This window comes from Pithys albifrons, chromosome 9 (assembly GCF_047495875.1).
Source record: "Pithys albifrons albifrons isolate INPA30051 chromosome 9, PitAlb_v1, whole genome shotgun sequence".
Taxonomy (NCBI): Eukaryota; Metazoa; Chordata; class Aves; order Passeriformes; family Thamnophilidae; genus Pithys; species Pithys albifrons.
Genome location: NC_092466.1, coordinates 22,596,829 through 22,616,816, shown reverse-complemented (window position 1 = coordinate 22,616,816; position 19,988 = coordinate 22,596,829). Strand labels below are relative to the sequence as shown.

Here is a 19,988-nt window from a genome sequence, read left to right as displayed (position 1 = left end):
TGCAAAATGGAAATTGTAGCAATCAGATTTTCAACCTCTTTTCTGCACAATAACTGTTCAAAATAAGTTGTCACGAGACATGTGAGATTCTGAAACACTTTGCCTCTTCTGTTGGAAATCCAGGGAAATATTAATATTAAAAATTAAAATATTTCCATTTGTAACTGCAGTTTTTGTCTTGGAAAAAACCCAAATCGAGCATACTAGCCTGAAGCCATGTAGGACACCGGGCTTTACTTCATGTTTGTAGTTGAGACTCCATGCCACCTTTACTTGGAGTGGTCTGGAAGTTACTTTGGTCATAGTTTCACTTCTCCTGAAGGAAGTTTATTACATACATCCAGACTAGACTGACAGCCTAATTTTACAGTAATCTTTCTCACCTTTCTTCCTAATAGTGGGAAGCTTCTGTTGTTTAAAAATAATAAAACCCAGTCTCAACACTGAAGAAATGAACAGCCTCAACAATACAAGGACTGAAAAAACATTCATGGTAATATTTGTATTTTTATATCTTACTACTATTGCTCACTTGTTATAGCTGACAAGTTTGTTACTGTATATTAGACAGTTGTGTGCTCCTCTTTACTCTTTGTCATGTGCACTTCAGATCCTTGCATTGAAACTTACTCATTTTTGCCATCACTTCACAACAAGGGAAAAAATACCAGAAAAAAATAACAGCATCAAGATGGAAAAATAATCATCAAAAATGGTTTAGGCATTGCTCCCTAGTATTTGTGTAACATAAACTCACAAATTTAAAGCACAACTAAAAGATGAAGATAATTTTTATGTTAACACACCACTTTCACTGAAATATTCTATTATATTGCTAAAGAGAAGAAATAAGCATTTGTGAAACAAAAAAATCTTTGTTCCCAGCTCTGCATTTAACCTGAATTTATTAGGAAACTGCAGGCTTTGTAACATCCTGAGGTCTAGAACACAACTGGTCTCCAGTGACTTGGAGTATGGATGGTTCTGCCCTGACAAAAATAAACTAAAACACTCCAAGAGCAGATTTACCCTTCTCCAGCTCTTGACTAAGGGAAACAAGAAGACCAGTAATTAAGAGGCAGACAGGCTGCCTCCGCCCTCTCCCTGTGGCTACAGCAGAGACCACAAGTCCAAAACTCCAGAGAGGAACAGGACAAGACAAGGCGGCTCAGGGCAGGCCTGGCCGTAGAGCACCAGCCCTGGGTCAGCAAGCGGCAGCAGCAGCAGTGCCTTGGAACGCAGGAGACAGTCACTTGTAACGCTGATGTGGTATCTACAATTGCTGGAACAGACTGAAGAAATAGCAAGTGACTAAAAAGAAATGTTGGTATTTAGTATTTGTTTTAGAAACAATTAGTTTTTAATTTTCAAACAAAGGACAGAATCTCTGTCATCTTGTTTAACATAACCTGGGAAGAAAAACTACTGAGATTGCATATTGCCCAACCTGAACAAAGCAGAACTAATTCAGTAGTAATGAGCATTATAACTTACTTAAATTTTTTAGAAACTGAAGTTTTAAGAGCTTAAGTTATTCCAACCACTTCAAAAATGCTATAATTAAAAAGATGTCTTTTCTAAGAGATGACAAATCAATTTCATTTAGAGTAAAAAAACCTAAGACTTGTGATAAATAATTGTTCATTTTTTACTGGGCTTTTCTATTCTTCAATTCACAAGTGATCAAACTATTTCATTATATTATAGGAAAAAGACCTCTAGTTTGCACTATACTGTTGGAAATTTTGGGTTGGAGAAGCAAGATGGGAATGAAAAAAAAGAGCATTAAAATCACATCTTAATAACTTGTACTTATAAAGAATGCTCAAAACTATACCCAGGCCGTGAATCACAATCTTTATCTACTGAATCCTAAATAAAAATCAATCCTGTAACTGTGTATCAGAAAACTCCAATAGGAAAAGCTTCCCAGTACAAAAAACAAGTATCAATTCCAAACAGAAAGTTCTACAATGTAGTTTTGGATTGATTTCAGTTCTCTAGTGCAAGAGCCACCTTTTTCCATCAAAGACATCTTCAGCAAGGGTGTTTTCATCTAATATTATTGCCTAATTAAAACCAGAGACACATTTAATTCATAGAGCTCTTTCACTTAAAGCTCCTTGTTTGCATTGAGGAGGTAAAAGGAACACGGTATTTCATCATTTGCCTTATAATGCAAAGTCTCAAAGTTTTCTTAAACAAATTTTTACTTGCAGTGAAGGGAAAATCCAGATAAGCTCTGTGTGTGCGTCTGTCACGTGTTTCAAGGTTATTCTAAAGAATACAATTAAACCATGAACTAGGCACGTTCTACTGACGTGCATTAAGCCATGTTTTCTGAAGAATAGAAAAAATAAAACATGAATCCATGATTTGTAGTTTATCACTAAACAAGAATTTAAGAAAGTGAAAATACACAATAAAGACTGTAATATTTCCTATTCATGAGCACCTTACATCCTATTTCACAGGTAGATAAGTAAGTTACAAGCTCCTCTATAATCATTCCTCAAGCTCCATATACCCTGAAAACATCACACCTCCACAAGCAATATTGTCATATCATAAGCTGATTTTTCAAATAGCCTTTCCTAAATGGAGCTTAACTGAAATCTTTCACTCATTTAAACTACACATTTAACTAAATGCACTAGGAGAAATCAACAGGGTTGTAGAAAGATCTAATTATGTTGTCAGGAATACAACCAAATTTATAGGCAAATTAGTACCAAGAGGATCTTCTTAAGATAGTTATCATTACCCTAGGTCTTGGCAAGCAAACACTGATGTTTTTATAATTTACTGACAGTCCAATGATGCAATTTGACTCGACAGTTTCAAGAATGTTCTATGTTCAGACCTTGAGATAAGTTAAATTGACCTCTAGAGATACAGCTAAAAACACAAAGTAATAACATAACGCTCAGCTAGTCAGTTCTCTGATAAAAGAGCCAATGCAAGAGACACTTTCAGAAGAAATCAATCACATGGATTACTGAAACAATGCAACATCATAAGCAAGCTGTCTGCTAGGGCGTGGGGGGGAAAGGGGCAAATTTTCAGGGACAGGTTTTGAAGTTCTTGCTACATACTTTACATACATTCCTCACTGTATGGACAGTACACACCAAATCCAAAAAAACACTGCACTGTAGCAGCCAATAGGAAGAAAATTTACTCTGTCTCAGATGAAACCAGGACATGAAGTAACACAATTCCCAACTCCAAGCAATACAAAACGCCATTAACCTGTCCCGGAGAATTGGTCAAGCACAGAATCTAAGTGAACACGAGTGAAACTGAAAAAGTTGGAAGCCAGGAGCAGGGAGGGGACAGGAATCCACACTTAAATGTGGCAGCAAAGTCCATATCTCAGCTTGTGCATTCTTTGATCCTGCAACTGCCTGGTACAGAAACACCACTTGTCTTTCTCAGTCTTCAAGCCCACTCCAGTGTGTGTTTTTGGGGATGGGCTATTCTTGCACTGAAGTCTTAACGGCTGTTGAAACCTGAGTTTGGTGAACAAAAAGTCACCTTATTTAGACAAGTCAATAGCACACTGCAGGAGATCCATATCCATATTTGTGAAATTATGGATTGAAATGACAGCATTTCTTCCTTCAGTGTGATACTCTCTTTTTACACAGCAATCATCACTTCAAAGACCCAATTCATTCTTCTCTTCCTGTTTCTTCAAACCTGTTTTTCCAGTGAAAAGAATATAAACCTAGTTCTTGATTTAAACATAGTTTGTATTTACACCAGTGTCACAGATAAGGCGGGGAAGAAAACTAAGGAGCAGATGGTAGAGGGCATGAAAGTTATTTAAAACTACAGATCTTTACTGAGCATCTTCAGTAAACTTCTGGAAAGATAGCCAGAGATGTCCATTTTAAGAAAAAAAAGACATAAAGAGAAAAATACTTGGGCTGCTTTGACAACCAACAAGTAATCACACAGAAACTTGTAATCCTGGACCATGATGGTGATAAAATAATCAGTTTGGAGGTTACAACTATAATGGAATTTGGCAGCCAGAGTAGTAAACATACCTCACCTCATGAGATCATGGCTCTGGTCAAGAGCCCAGAAAGTAGAGTGAAATAAAGCAAAGAGATTCCTTAACCCTGATGTGACAGATAGGACATATATCATAATTTATCCCTGTATCTCCACTCCTTTCTAAGAGCATCAGCTAAAGACATTCACATACTAACACAGGTGCTGGTGATCAGTTAGGGAAGATACAAGTCATCACATACTTAGATGTTTCAGGACCGGCATAATAATTCTGTCAATGTGAATTTGTCAGCATTGATTCTCTTCTCCTCCTCAGCTGGTGCAGTCACAGAGGCAAACATTGGACCACAGCAATGTTCACATCCATACAATGAACACACTTCTCAACTGCTGGATGTCCACTTGAGATAACAAGTAATGACCAGATCTCTAGAGCCTAAAAATTAACTATAGTTGGGTAAATGTCAAAAAATGAGTATTTGCAAAACAGAGTGCCCTAGGGAGAGCAATGAAACACATGCCATCTCCTAATTTTTAACAGCAGGACATTGGAGTATTTACAGGAGTCAGCAGCCCTGAGTATCCATAGACTCTTTAGATGTCTTTGGCACATTAATCAGAATTTCTTTGCCCACTTTATCAGTGTTCAATATATGTAGTATAGATTAAGTTATTCTTAAATGCCTGTTACAGATACAGAAGGTGAAGGAATCATTCCTGTTAAATGTCATGGGTAGAACTGACTATACCAAAAGCTTTAATGAATACCGGTTAGCAAAGTTATTTTCACAGATGAGCATAGCTATAGTTAGCAATTCACCCACAAAGCATCAATCCTTCTTTCCCCTCCCACCCCTAAAAACTGCTCTTTGAGCAAGTATCTACATCCTAAGAAAATTAAACTAAAATACTGTTAGGTAATGTGTTAGTTCAAATTAAAAGGATACAAGAAAACAAAACCAAAATTAATTTCTGATATTTCTTTCATGCGGATACTAAAAAAGAACAAGGACATAATGAACTGTATTTTCTTCAAGGACTGCTTTCCAGCTCTGAGAACAGAAACTGAAGTGGTTTGAGGTATCACCAGTTTTCAACAGTGCCATCAACATTGCTAACACTTTTTCAGACTGTCTCCTTGAAGAGAAATAAGAAATGGGACCATGAAAACACAAAAACCTGATCAGGCCGAAGCTTCTTTGGCTCAGGCAATGCCAGACGGCTGCTGGCTAGGTCTGAAAACCTCAGACAGGCACGGTGAAGTTCTGTGGTGATATAAATTAAGACTGCCTCTTCTATAAATAGTCTAGGAAAGCTTAAAGCTTTCCAAAACTTGTCAGGCAAGCAAAAGACTTTGGAGCCCAAATTAAACCAAAATCCACCTTGAAAGAAGTGACAGGGCTGTGCTAACAACAGAAGCCAAAAATACCCACTCCAGCCCTTCAACACTGCTTATTTCCTCAATCCAGTATTAAATGGCAGCAGGTTGCTTGGAATCTGCCAGGGGTAGGACTGCATTATGTATTTATTTTCAGGTTTATTTATGACATAGATTGTGGGCCACTTAAACATTGTTAAAATGTTGCTTCCTACATAATCTTATGCTGTTTCCATTTGCATTTTCTTAATAGAAGTTACAAAAATAAGCTGGATTCAGGTTCATTTCAATACTCTCATTTCATTGACAAAATACATTCATTAAACTTGCAACATTGTCCTTTATTCTGAACAAAGGTATTTACTCTTAAAACTGATTATACTAGAGAGGAGGATAAACTAACAGAAACAGTGAACTAGTTAAACACATAAAATTCTTCTGGGTGTTTACCTAAACTCTTTCCTTATTTTACTAAGCCACCTTCTCAAGTCAGAGCCCAGTTGGCCTCGTGGCCCCATTAAACGTGCCCATCCAGTCAGAGGTGAGAAACAGACTCCAGGTAGCCAAGATACCAAAAGCTGACACTACATGACTAGAGATGGATGTATGTCTTGTTTGACAAGAAAAAACAGAGAGACTAGCTAATAAGAGCAATAATTTCTCTTTCAAATGCTTCACAGTCCTGAAATGTCTATGTTCTTGCACCTCCATCGAGCATTTGAACTTTACTCCAGCAGTTGTTCTATGGCTAGGTTTGCTATTTTATCTCCCTTCACAAGCTGAGGAAGAGTGATATTTCATTCCCATTTCAGTAAGTATTGCAGAAGCTTGTTGGTTTGTTAAATGGACTGCAGTGCACACCCTCACAAATAGGGAGCTAGACAGAAAAGCAGGTGCGTGAGAAGAAGGTAAACAAGTTTCTCAGCTTTAAGGTTACTACCAGAGCTATCACACCATCAGCAGGTCCCTTGTGAAAATGTTGCTGGAAGGCTGCTTATTGCTTTAAATAATGCAATACCCCACAAAGGCATTTTGGCAGTAAAGAAATGCTCAGGGAGCATATGCTGTTCCAGGAGCTAATTTAATTTGTCTGACAGGACTCAAATTTGAGTCCATAAGACTTCTAGTTTTTAAATTAAATTAAATACTGCACAACACAGCACATTCAGTGAAAAGCACAATGCACTCTTGCAGGATTTCAGCGCTGCAGTATAAATCCCACCATCTCTTTTTCGTCAGTGATTTATAAGGGTAAGTTCAGAGGTATTGTTGGGTTGGGAGGGGTCATTACTTATTTTCAGAGATTGCTTTATAAGTTATTTCAAACAAAAGGCAGAGAATTTCAACAGATTAATTTACTTTTTTGAACACTCAAAATGTTTGAGATTGATATGCTGTATTACATTCTTGACTTTGCCTCCAGCTTTTAATATGCAGGCTTTCACTTAAACATAACTTTAGACAAAATTTGAATGATGAAATATTTAGAGCAAAACAACATATTGCTATTATTAAAAGCTTCAGAACAAAAGATCTGTGGCTGATAATACACAAACTCTGCATTTGTTTGTTATTTGGAGCTGAGAAATTTAGTCTTGATGCAGTATTCCCATGAACAAAGCCAAGTACAATGAGAGAAAAAAATATTCACACTTGAAAAATTTAAGAATTGCAAGCACTCTGAAAGATTAAATCAACTTACTGAACACTTACAAACCAGAGAAAAAGTGGCAGCCACAAGAAGAAAGAGAGTTCATGCGGAAAGATTTAAAAGAGCAACTGTATTTGACACCTCAAAGACTAATCTCTAAGCTGATCCAAGAAAAAGTAAGTTTAATGCCAATTAAGCAGTCCAGGGGGGTGGATATATGGGTGGTAACAGGGCAACTGGGCGTGAGCAAGATAAGAGCCCACCCAGTAAGAAGTGCTCCTGTTCCTCCCTGATAAACTGGAGTATCTTAAAAAAAGGTACATTTGCACAACTTTTCTTGGTGTGTTACCGAAATGGCTTATTTGCCATAAAATGATCACTGAAGAGAGAAAAGGAGGCAGTAATAGTAAATCAAAAGTAGCACATAAAGATTCTCACAAGAGCTACCTAAATCTTACTGAAGTTGATGACTGCTTCCAATTAAGGGCTAGCAAAAGCAGCATAAAGAAACTAGATGGAAAACCACATGAAAACACTGAAGTTTTTCATTGATACCACCACCACAGCTTCAAGTAGTAGCAAGAACAGACAAATGACAGATACAATGATGGCTACTTTCAGCATGAGGCCAGAATCCCAGAGATCAGCACAAATCCAGCATCACACAGGAAGGGAGCCCTATGCTTATTTATAGGAATCATTCTGGAAAAAAACTGACATTCAAAGTAAAATTTAAAGAAAAAAAAAAGAAATTAAGACTTACTTGTCAAGGAAGTCCTTGTCCACAACTGCACAGATATCAAGCAGAGGATTTCCCATTCCAAACAGGACATTTTCACTGTGAGAGAATAAATCAAGTTAGCTTTGCATTAATTTACTGTTCCCAGGATAATATGTTAAAGACATTCTTTTATTAGAGGTAAGTTTTTCTTGAATAAAGCTAAGGAACAAAAAGATATGCATTTTGTCCAGCACAGGAGACACATGGAGAGCTGGCATATACACAGAGAAGCGAATTTTGAGTGAAGTATCATCGTATAATGAACTTCTTTGATCAACACAGAGCCTGCAATCAGTCAAGAATATGTAAAGGTATATATTCAGTTAAATTGTCATTTACTCAGATAAAGAACTAGAGCTGCACGCCACATTCTGTATTTTTAAAGGATTGCATTCAAGTTGTAATACCAAATTTTAGACAGGGGGAGCATCACTCCAGGTTCTAAGAATTTCACTGGACACACTTACTTGTTGGGTCTACTCTGCTACTGACCAATAATTTACAATTTAAGCCTGTTTTAATAAACCGAAATAAAGACACTATGGATTCTGCATTGTCAGCCATCCTAAACAGTGTAGCTGTCTACTGGTAAGAATGCATGTACTTTATAAGCAATTCGAAATTCATTACCATGACTTAATGTCACGTAAGAACAAGACATTACTGTAAACAGCTAAAAGGGATGACTAACTCTTTTCTTTTTTAAGATTAATTCAGAAACCATGTGTTACATTTTCCTGAATAGCATGTACTTGGGTGATAATGCAGTAATACCAAAGGATTAGATACATGGCCCACTGTCAAGTAAGAGTGAATGCAGCTGTTCTAGAAGGTGAAAACTACATCCAAATCCACAACATTCCTGGCTAAACTAACTGTTACTGTCTCCAGCTGGCAAGGCACATCCTTGCTCTGGCCATAGAAGTATGACCATCAGTATGACCACTGAATATGCCTCCCTCTTTACTATGTCACTACCATGTATTTGTGAAGAAAAAATATTCCTGCCGATCCATGCCCCCAGAAGTACTACTGTAACACTGCAGCTGGATCCAAAGTTTATCTGCAGCCTATCCAAGGCTGAATCTCAAAGAAGTGAGTTTTCAATTGCTCTGGCCCATTTAGCACAAGATAAATTTTGACAAGATTCAACATCTGCCTACTAAATGACAGATTTCATTAATTTCTACTCAGCAGGGTAAGAAAAAAGAATCTAAAACATCCAAAAAGGGAATTATATGGAACAATCTCATTAATTGTGTCCAATAGAGGCTGGAAACTCAGTCACTTGCTTCCTCTTGCAACTGCTATGAAAAGGAGGACAAATATTTGTCAAATTTGAAGCTAGTTAAATTTGAAACTACTTGCCCGAAGTTCACAAACTTCTTTGTCCTTATAATGCCACATTAGACTGCGTTAAATGCTAAAATTCAGAAGTACGCAAATGAAGCATGATTTATAATCTTGATACTGAGACACAGTAAACTCTGCTTTAAGTATATTAGTTATTATTGTGGCTTTTAAGGCAGGGCTTTAGAACCCATTTCACTGTAAATAAAATGTGGAAGATACTGCTCTGTGAAGACGGAGCCAGAAATCCAGCTCTCTCCTCACTGAGATGGTTAACATCTACTTAGTAAAAACCTGCAAGACTGACTAAATACATTTGTCAGTGAGCCAAATAGCACAGTGTTCTAAATAATGGTAAGTTATACCTATAGCTAGAAGACAAGAAGAGTGAGAGACCGATGACAGTTATGAAGATATAAGGATAAAGGGGACTGCAGCTGGAGTCACATGGCAGAACATTCTCTCCATTTTAAAATCTAAATATTGCCTAAGTTGTACCATAGGCCAATGAATTAAGAAGTTAGAATCCTCCAAGTGCTGAATGCAGATTTGTCCCAAGCTATATGTCCCTGTACTTAATGTTTAGCTGATTCTCACATACTGTGAAACTCTATACATCAACAACTTTATACCTATACTTCAGAAAAAAATGTGTATCATGAATAACTTCTATATAAGGTGTCAGCACTTAAGTGCACAGTATGCCAGAAAACAGCAGCTGTACTTAGAAAAAAAATCTGAAATACAGCTGACATGTTGAGGTCACTGCCTATGAAGAAGTTACCATATTCCACCGAAAACCAAACCATCAAACATTCAACAAGTGTGGGCTGAAAAACATGCAGGTCAATATACTTGAAGCAGCACTAGAGCAACTTTGTACAGAAGCTCCATCAAGCCAATAACATGCATACAAACTCCTAATATGTCAGTAGTGGCAGGAACCAGCGTTTTCAGTGCCATTTAATCCAGGCAGTTCTTTATATTAAACACAAGTCCTGCTCATTCCTAAGCCTTCCTTGTCCCACAGTATTTTACCATCTCCATCCAAGTATTCCAGAGGCAGCACGTAGGGTGACATTTGGGGTCAAGTTTTAAGGGCCAAGGTAGCTATCACTGGTCTAGTAAGTGTATGTGCAGAAACATTCCACTGAAAACTCTGAGCAAACTCTCCCTAAATTCAGCATAGTTGTTTCTCATAACCAAATGTAGGACAGCAGAACTTAACAGCTTTTCAAACACATTAGAGTACTTTAACTGTCTGATTTCTATGAAGAAATCAAGTTGTGCTATAATGTTTACCTATTTTTGTAAATAATCTAAACACATAAGGTAACATATACTAATTCCTAGTCAATTAACACATATTCCTACAATTTTTGTTCTTTCAACTATATGTTTGAACATTGCAGCGTACTAGAACTACCATGCTTAAAATTAATGTTAATATTCCATTGGCAAAAAAGGAGAAAAATCCATACACTCCATTTGTACTGGAGACTGTCTTTCCTTAACTGCTACTGCATTTGCCAAAAATACCTTTATGGGTAAAATGGGAAAAGTCTGAACAATTTCTATGTCACAAATTTAAAAAGCCAACAAGTTTAAGCAGACATTTAAGAGGTTGGATTCAGTAATGCCACAGATCTTTTCCAACGTAACTGATTCTGTGATCACCACTGTGACCAGCAGTTTCTAACACAAGCTTTGTGAAACACAATCTGGAAAATCCAGTGTTTCTCCTGTTAAAGAGGAAGATTTGGCTGTGCAAACCACTAGTCTATCCAACCTGATTAACCCAACATTACCTACTGTTCAGTGCAGTGCAAATCACCCTTTCCTTATTGAGGGGAGGCTGCAAAGTTTCTGCACTGTGACACTATTGCACTTTTCTGTGGCACGACATGAGGTATAGCAGCTACTTGGATACAGTTTTTCCCTCAGTAAAAAATAAATTTTAAAAAAATTTAAATCTCATACACTCTGTAAAGTCACATAAAAGCATAAAATAAACGAAGTATTTATGATCCTGCAGAATGCTAAATTTACAAGTCTCCAGAGCAAGAAACTGAGGTATTAAACGGTTATATTCTGAGTAAACTGAAGACTTTGAACAGTACATTTGAACATTACTGGCCTTACGCTTGCTGTTCAGGCACACTGGACACCTGCAGTGATAAAAATTTCACTGTTTATTTCCAGCCAACTAGACATGCAACATAATGAGGAAGCACCAATAATTTCCTGAAACAAGAGATTCCATAATACATAGGTTATTTGGGAAACACATCTCTGCAACAGACAAAAACCACACATGTAAGTAATCCCCAGCCTCCTCTTGTGTAAGAGTCCTGGAGAAAGGTGTTCTTGCTTAACTCACTTAATCAATTGCAAAAGACTATTTGGCTCTACTCTTCAAGAAATAAGTGACAACTCTTTCACCTGCACAAATTAAGGGTATATATAACTGACTACAGGATCAGCATGTATATGTGTATATGCATACACATACACACAGAGCACATACATATGAGGTGTTTAAACTACCAATAAAATGTTCATGACAATCTGCCAGTTGTTTGGACACAAAAATAGGCTGTCCATCTAGCAGGCAAAACTACAGCAACAACAGGAACTGCAGAAAACTTTGATGTACATATTTACATTCTAAACTCTTGGCAACAGGCAATGTATTTTATGAGTCTGTCATTTGACTTTGGACTACAAGGAGTGTGAGTTGTAATTACAAGTTCAAGCAATGTAACACATTAAAGGTAAATAAATCTTCACCTGTTAATTATGTCAATTTGTTCAAAGATGGCCAAGATGGTTGATTTTACACAAATGGCCTGTGTTTCACACCTTACTCTCACACAAGTTCCAGAAGTTATAAAATGAAACTGAATGAAAACAAAACAACAACCCAAGCAAACAAGAGCCCACAACAACAGTACTGAGCTACCCTTGAACCTTTTCTAAAATGTCAACAAAATTAACCTCAACTGAATGATCTGGAAAGCTGGGTCCAGTATCATGCTCCACTGCTGCAGGCATTTTTTAAAATACGGTCCTTACTCAAGTTGGCTGCTGAACATCAGCAGTACTGTATCTATCACACAGTATTGTTATCATGCTGTTGCGCACTTCCATGGATGAGCAACATCAAAATATCAGTGAAAGCTTATTATTAGTTACTGGCCCAGAGCCAGAAGAGTATTTTGGGCCTTTGGATATTGGCAAGTCAGAAAGGCTTAATAAAACATGACTGAGATACTGGGGTGTGTATTTGCATGGCAGAATGCTGTATGCCTAGTCTTCCTTTTACAAATACAGGATATGATTTTGTAAGATCTAAAACATTAATACTTCTCAAGTGTTTGACTATGCTCTCAAATGTATGGTCAAACAAGGCATGTTTTAAGCCTATTCTCAGCATACTCATTTCAGTCACAAAGGAACAGAGTTAAACACCATATAACACAAGACGTGAATCTATGAAAAATCATTTATACATGCAGTTATTGCAAAGCAGCAATAGATTCATAGCATTTGAATAGCTATCAGCTCTCAATTAAGAGTATCCTTGTCTCATCCCACTTACCTATGTAACATCATTAGAAGGAAGATGATATTTACTGCTAATCATAACCTCTCTGACACAAAAGTACCTCATATCTATTATTCCATGATTTCAGAGTTCAGCCAATTTCCTTGCATCACTGGTCAGCAAATCACTTTAGCATATAGACCTTAAACATACAAAGCGGTCTCACATGCTTTCCTTACTTAGGTCTTAAACAAATGCAATATTTGGCTAAGCAGTTACATATTTACATACTGACTTAAAGGCACATCTTCAGTGAAGATTTCATTCATTATGAAACTCTCATAGTCTTCTAGAGCAACACACTCACAGGTTCCAACTTTGAAGCCAAGCCTAAACGCCTTGGCCTTATGTAAGCAAGGCTGTCGCAGGAAAAAATCTGTTCCACCACCACCCAGCTCCTCAGGCAGCTGCGCTAACTCCACAAGCTTCAACAGTGCAATACTACTGCAATTTCAAAGAGTTACTGTCTCAGTCAGAAACAGTGTGAAACCTAATACAGAGTTTGCATGGTGGAGAGAGGAGATGAGAGAATTGCCTTGAATGATCATTGAGCGTTTTAAGTTTTTTATATTTTAATTTTAAGCGTTTCTTTAGCAGCTGAAGGCCTAATCAAAGTAACTACATGATGAAGGTTACCGGTTTACTTCACAATTCGACCTTAAGATGAAATGTTTTAGGAAGAAAAACTGGTCTCAGTAACTCCTTTCACTGAATGTTAAGTTTGTCATTCTCCAGGTATCGCTGACAGGCTGACACCACTGCAGCTCCAGCCTGCTATTATGACCTTGCTTCTCGTTATTCGGGATTCTTTCAAAATTAGCTTCCAGTCACGGCAAGCTATGGCGAGGGTGTAAGGCTCAGCCGCGGCTGCCGGAGTCCCACGCCGCCCGTGCTCCCAGGGCGGGTGGCTGGACCCCGCGGCGGGCGCTACCTGTGACAGCGGCACTGCCGCCGAGGGACGCCGCCCGCAGCCCCCGCACCGCTCGGGATCCCCCGCGGGCGCGGCTCGGGGTCTCGCGGCCGCTGCCCCTGCGGACCGGCATCGCCCACCTGCCCGCCAGGAGCGCAGTGGCCGCCCCTGGAGCGATGCCCCCGCCGGGCTAGGGGCCGGGAGCGCTGCCGTCGCCGGGCTGGGGACCGGGAGCGCACCGGCGCTGCTCTCCCTTCTCGCCCCGAGGGCGCGGGCGTGCCGCCGCCAAACCCACTCGCGGGAGGAGGGGACGACAGATGGGATGAAGCCGCGCTGCCCCGCACAGTGACTGCACCGCAGGGAGAAGAGCCCGGCTCCGGCGGAGCATCGCGACGGGCGCGCCCGCCCCGCCAGCGGGAGCATCAGCGCCCACCGCCGCTTCCCCGGGTCTCCGGGTTGTGCCGCGCGGGGGCTCGGCGTTACCTGAGGGTGGCCATGGCTCCACGCCCGGCCGCCCGCGGCGGAGCCCCGCTGGTGGCGCTGGTGGCAGCGGCGGTGTCGGTGTCCCCTCTCCGCCCCGCGCCCCAGCCCCGACTGAGCTCCGGCCACCGCTCGGCCGCCCCCCGCGCGCCCCGCCCCGCCCGCGCGCGCGTCCCGCCATTGGCCATGCGGGGCGGGGCGGGCCCGGCCGTGCGGGCGGCAGCGCGCGGAGCTGGGGCGCTGCCGGCGGGCCCCGCGCCCGGTGCGGGAGCGCCGGTACCGAGCGGCACCGCCCTCCCGCACCCCCCGCCCGCACCCCGCGCTCCGCCGCCGCCATCTTTGGTACGGGCGCAGAGCGCGCGCCCCCCGCACCGCGCCCGCCGCCGCCGCTGTCACCGCTCCCGGCCCGGGAGGCGACCGAGGGCCACGGCGGCAGCTGCGAAACAAACATACGAGTTCAGCGGCGGCCGCACAGAGTTGCGGGGCTCTAGCCGCACCGCCCGCAGTAAAGATGGCCAGCAGAGCCCCTGGCAGCGCTGCCCCTCGCCTGTCACGGGGCCGTGGGAACCCCTGCCCGGCCCTGCGCCGCACGCCAGCGCCCCGCACGCGACACCAACGCGTTCTCACTCCATTTATTTACAAGCGCGCTTGGGCAGAGTCGAAGCCGCGCGGGACGGCCCGGCACAGCACCTCCGCCCCGCGGCCCCGCACACCCTGCGGAGCGCGGGACACGCCGGCAGCGAAAGGCAGCCCCGCGCCCCCTGCCCACGTGTATTGCCTGACACCCCGGCAGCGCTGCGCTATCCGCAGGGAAAAGCGTCGGCAAACCCATGTGTCTAATCTCGCTCTTCATGTGGCTGTCGAAGTTATTGCCACCTTGTGAAGATTTGGCACTTTTCGTGTTAACTTACCAGCACCAAAAGCACAGATTCATGAAACTGAGGACAATAGGTTGTTTTTGCCAAAAGTGAATCCTGTTTTGTTAAGTATTGCTGTGTCACCTCTAACTAAATATTTAAACTTTACAACTTCCTAATCATGTGGTTATTAGTTCAAAGTTTCCCTTCCTTTCCATCCACAAAATAGGAATATTTTACTCAGAAAAAATAAAGCCAAACTTTCCAACTATTTTTGGTGTCTCAGAAGAGACGATGCCAAAATCTGACATGTTCATGATGCTCAAGGACCTACAGTGTCACATGAAGAAAACAGGAAAATATATGCTCAATTTCTGCTAGTTCTCTAAACTGTACACTCAAAAAATAATCACCCCTTACTGAACTTATCACAAAATTCTCAATATCAAAGTGTGTCAGAGGTCCTGAAAAGTCAAATTGGAGTGGGAAACACATCTGCGCCCTTATTATTGTTGCAACACAGAGTTCAACAGGTCCCCCAGATCGTGATGAAAGATTTTGAACCCTACTGAAATACAAATATTATATCTGGATATATAAAGTCTTTATCCTCTGATCCAAGTTGAACAATTTATTATCCCTAGTTTAACAATTTCACTAACAGCCAAACCTCTGTTTTGTAACCTAAAAGAAGGAGAAGGGGGAAATCCCATCACAGTCAAATATAACAAAAGTTATATAACTATTGTTCTTGTATGTAACTGTAGTTATATAACTATATAACACAGCATGGTCTTGTTGGTTTCATCACTGTATTCTAAATTATAAAAACAGGTCTTTTAAAAATCAAGTTGTAGATTCCCTAATAAATCCTTGCCTGACTTGAACAAGCACATAAAGATACATCCAGGAAAACATATGTAATACTTTAACATGATCTATATTTACAGTCATTTGCAACATACAGCTAAATATTACAAATAGCCCTTGAAACAGTTAGAACTGCTTTGTACCACTAAATGTACAAGGAAAAAACCCTCAACAAGCTTTCATTGTCAATAAAATCCCAAGGTAGCATAAAGTCAGCAAGTAGCTTTATGTTACCATACCCTTCAAGTGCGTAATAGCTTTGACTGTGGTCAAACAATCATGATGGAAATGATTACAGTTCAAAATGGAAAAAATCCCTTTCCCTTCCCTGAATTCTGAGTAATATCTGAAGACTTATCTCCTTCATAGAAAATACTTTGATATTATACATATTAAATAATAAATTGGTATTTTAAAACAGCAATTTAAATAAAAAATAAACAGCCTTGGAAAAAAACATAGTGTTCACAGTTTATCTTTAAGTTCAATTTACTTTTTCCAGGAAGATAAGGTTTTCCAATACATTGTCAGCAAATACTAAGTAATGACCTTTAGATAGCAACCCATTCCCTGCATCTGGAACTGGTTTTGTGAAATATTTGTGTACCGTGGCTGTGTAAGTAACTACTAAAATTCAATATCACAACCTTGAATCACAAGCCAGAATTTTGCTTCAAACATTTCCACATGAAATATACCTCAGCAATAGCAGAGTAAGCAAAGGTCTTGTTCTGAAGAGTTTCACACTGCTACACTAACACTGTATTCAACTAATTCCACATTCACTCAGCTCTCTTTTCTGAGCATCTTCCTTGTCTGTTTGTAAGCAGTATTAGTAGATCCAATTAGGTAGGTAATTCTGCACAGGTCGTTTCATTAGGAACAAGAAGGAACCCAGAAATCTCAGAAAAACTCTCAGGAACTTCAAGCCTCATGATGAAATAGACCTATTTGCACTGGCTCTCCTCCCACAGGTAATCCAGCTTTGAAGCAGCCCCAGGGACAGGTCTAGCCCCGCTGACTTCAGGAAGGCAGCAGAGCAAGGCAGAGGCTCACATTTCTGCAGGATATTGGCAAAGGCTGTTGTGTCTAAACCATCACTGCCCCTCAGGATGACCCTCCTGGCCAGGTGGGCTGCAGGTAACATCAGTAAGGAAAGAAAGACACCAGCCATGCTTGTGGTCCAGAGAACAAAGAGCCCTCTCACAACCTCCTCTTTTCTCAGGTTACACACTCCTTACCATAAAGCAAGGAATTACTTCAAGTAGAAGGATAAAAACACCCTAACAAGCTTCTTCAAAACAAAAGCACAAAACCGTGAAAACAAGACACATGCTGTGCAAAATCCCACAAATTACATCAAAGGCTGGGTGAAGACACGTGTCAACCTAACCATTAATTTGAGAGTTACGTATCTGAACAATGGAAACCAGTGCCTGCATGGTAAGAGCGAGGTACTTTCCATGCTGCAAGTCATTCCTTTTTCGATATATTTCTGTCAACACAACTTGGAAGGGAAGGTTGCTGCTGTTACATCCTAAATAATGCAAAATTAGCAAGGCCTGTTGCCAGTGTCTTCAAAACTATTTGTTTAATTTCTAAAGGGGTCTAAATATTCATCTCTAGAAAAAGTCTACTGCTTTAATTCTGGGAACAAACTCAACGAAGTGCTTAAGTTTCAGATCTTTCTTTGTACCAAGGACATGAGAATTACTGACAGAAAAAAAGGTTAACCTCTATTTGCTGATACAAGAAACTGGAAAGTGAGAAAACTATAAGCCACAAAGATGGAAACTAAATACAAATGGAGAGCAGGGTGAAAATAAAAAATAAAAATTACAAAAAAGGGTAAAAGATAATAAAAGAGGGAGAAAAACAATTTACTAAATTCTAACTGAAAGCTTTGTCACAGCTAATTTAAAATATTCAGAATCTTCTTCCATTTGGAGAGAGCTGATGAAGAAATAAGCTAAATTAAAAGTCAGCTTATTAAGAAAACTAAAAATGCATGAAATTGGTGATATTTTGTACAGTCACTAGCATCAAGCTGTCTAAAATCTAGTGGAACAGTAATGACAAAGGACTCCTTTTGATAACAATTATGCACGAAGCATTTGATAATTTATTCTGAAAAGAAAGAAATGTCTAATAATAACAGAAGAAGAGGAATATTGTACTTCGTACTTTCAGTATAAAGGATTTGTCAAATTCAATGCATACATTATCTTCATGTAGATAAACTGATTTGTGCAAACAACCAGCCACGTCATGACTACTCAATCAATACAGCAGCTGCAGAACAGCCAGAAGGCCTTAATGCAGCACAGGGGCCTTCACAAGTTTGTGTGCTGAAGGAAAAAAAGAACATGCATATTTCTATTTAGATATGTACATGTATGTTCAAACATTTCTACGGAGAATGTCTGAATTCTTTCCTAACTGTACCAGGCTGTTGGCAGAAATCTGGGGTTTTCAGAGACTTCCAAAACAAAACAAAATATAAAAGAATATAAATCCTTAGTAATTCTCCTCTAAAGTAATACCTCATGATGTTTCTAGTTAGTTGATATTGCCACTCAGTGACAAGCCATTTGCAGTTTTGCAAGCCTATTTTCTGTTCAAACAGTACAGTTGACACACACACAATGATATTCTATTTCACACAGCAGAGATGCAGTCAGAAGCCTGAAACAAGGCAGCACACATTAATGGCCTTGCCTAAAGCCCACTGGTTTTTAGTGGGGATTTGCACCCGTCAATAAAGACAATGCAAAACCTACCTCCCAGCAGATGAATGTCAGCACAACACATTGTTGAGCTGGGAACACCAGTTTGGGTCTCAGCCTTTGTGTGCTGCTCACTGGGTGGCAAAAGCTGGCCATCATATTTTGCTTTCAAACAACTGTAGCTTCATGAACCCAGTCAGCTTTGCATACCTCGTGAGGGAGCAATATGCTTTCTTTTGTCTGAAAAGATCAAAAGGGTCAAAAGTATGTATCCATGAAACCTCCATGGTGGCACTTTGAGAGAGAAAACGATGACCAAAAAAAAACAGGGGAAGGAAACATTTGCTGCTGTTGATGAGGTACAGCTGATGTTGCAGAGTAGAATAGATTTTTTATATTAAATAGTTTTCACAGTAGCCACAGGAAAGGCTCAGATAAATATCATATAGGAGGATAATTAAGGTACATGAGCATCCTTGTTGAATCCATTAGACATGGACTTGTGAAGAGGTCGAAGAGCCTCAGATCTAGCTGTTGAGAGCAAGACATTGCTCTCTACAGTTTCCTCTAATTCTTGGTATAACCTTCATTCATGGCTCAGCATCGTGAAGGAAGATTTGGAAAGGGCTCTCCCCACGTGGGTGTGCCCTGCCAGCCTGCACAATGGATTTTTTAGGTGAGGCACAGCACGCACAGAACTGTCCCCACCATTTAAGTCCCAAGGTTCATCTGCCACAGCCAAGCAAGCTTGGACAGTGACAGTGAAATCCTCAGGACTAGAACCTACAGCCCCCGGTATTCCCAGGAGGTCTCCCATCCAAGTACTGACCAGGCCTGACCCTGCTGAGCTTCTGAGATCTGACGGGATTGGGTGTCAGGGAGGCATGGCCATAGTTCTTGGTATAACAAATACATTGCTATTAGCTCCCAAAATTTTCAAGTGTTATTCTCTTCTTTTCTAAACTGTAGGTTAACTCTTTCCAAGCATGTGTAGCAGTGCTTTGTACTAACAACCGAACCTCATTAAAAATACAACCAAGTCACGGAACTTCAACCATTCTGGTACCTTCCATACTGGCTTTTAAGTCCCACAACAGTACTCAGCCAATCACATTCTTGCCACTACACTCAAATGAGTGCTGCAGTCTGTCAAATTTAGTCCAACACCAACGGCTCCATGAGTTCAACCTGTGGCCCACAGCACACATTAACTTTATTGATCACCAGTTAACCATGGCATTCTTCCTCTTAGGAAACAGAGCTTGAGTCTATTTACACTTCATTTTGAAATGTCTTGCAATAGAATTAGATTACACAAGTTCTATCAATGTTCCTCGTGCTGTATCTATTACACC

At 40.4% G+C, this 19,988-nt stretch overlaps 1 protein-coding gene and 1 pseudogene across 3 annotated transcripts in view; both read right to left on the bottom strand.

Annotated features, from left to right (window-relative positions):
• ADK (adenosine kinase) overlaps positions 1–19,988 on the bottom strand; it is a 270,131-nt gene that overhangs the window by 248,308 nt on the left and 1,835 nt on the right. Inside the window, exons 1-2 of one of the 3 annotated variants that reach the window (XM_071564266.1) lie at positions 15,092–15,129; positions 7,816–7,890 (exon numbers count right to left, since the gene is read on the bottom strand). In XM_071564266.1, the coding sequence (XP_071420367.1) occupies positions 7,816–7,890; positions 15,092–15,114 (98 nt within the window). In that variant the 5' untranslated portion in view covers positions 15,115–15,129. Of the gene's footprint in view, positions 1–7,815; positions 7,891–14,183; positions 14,384–15,091; positions 15,130–19,988 lie in introns of those variants that run through there. The other 2 variants (XM_071564264.1, XM_071564265.1) reach the window with 2 other exon arrangements.
• LOC139676045 (5S ribosomal RNA) lies at positions 19,414–19,529 on the bottom strand (annotated as a pseudogene).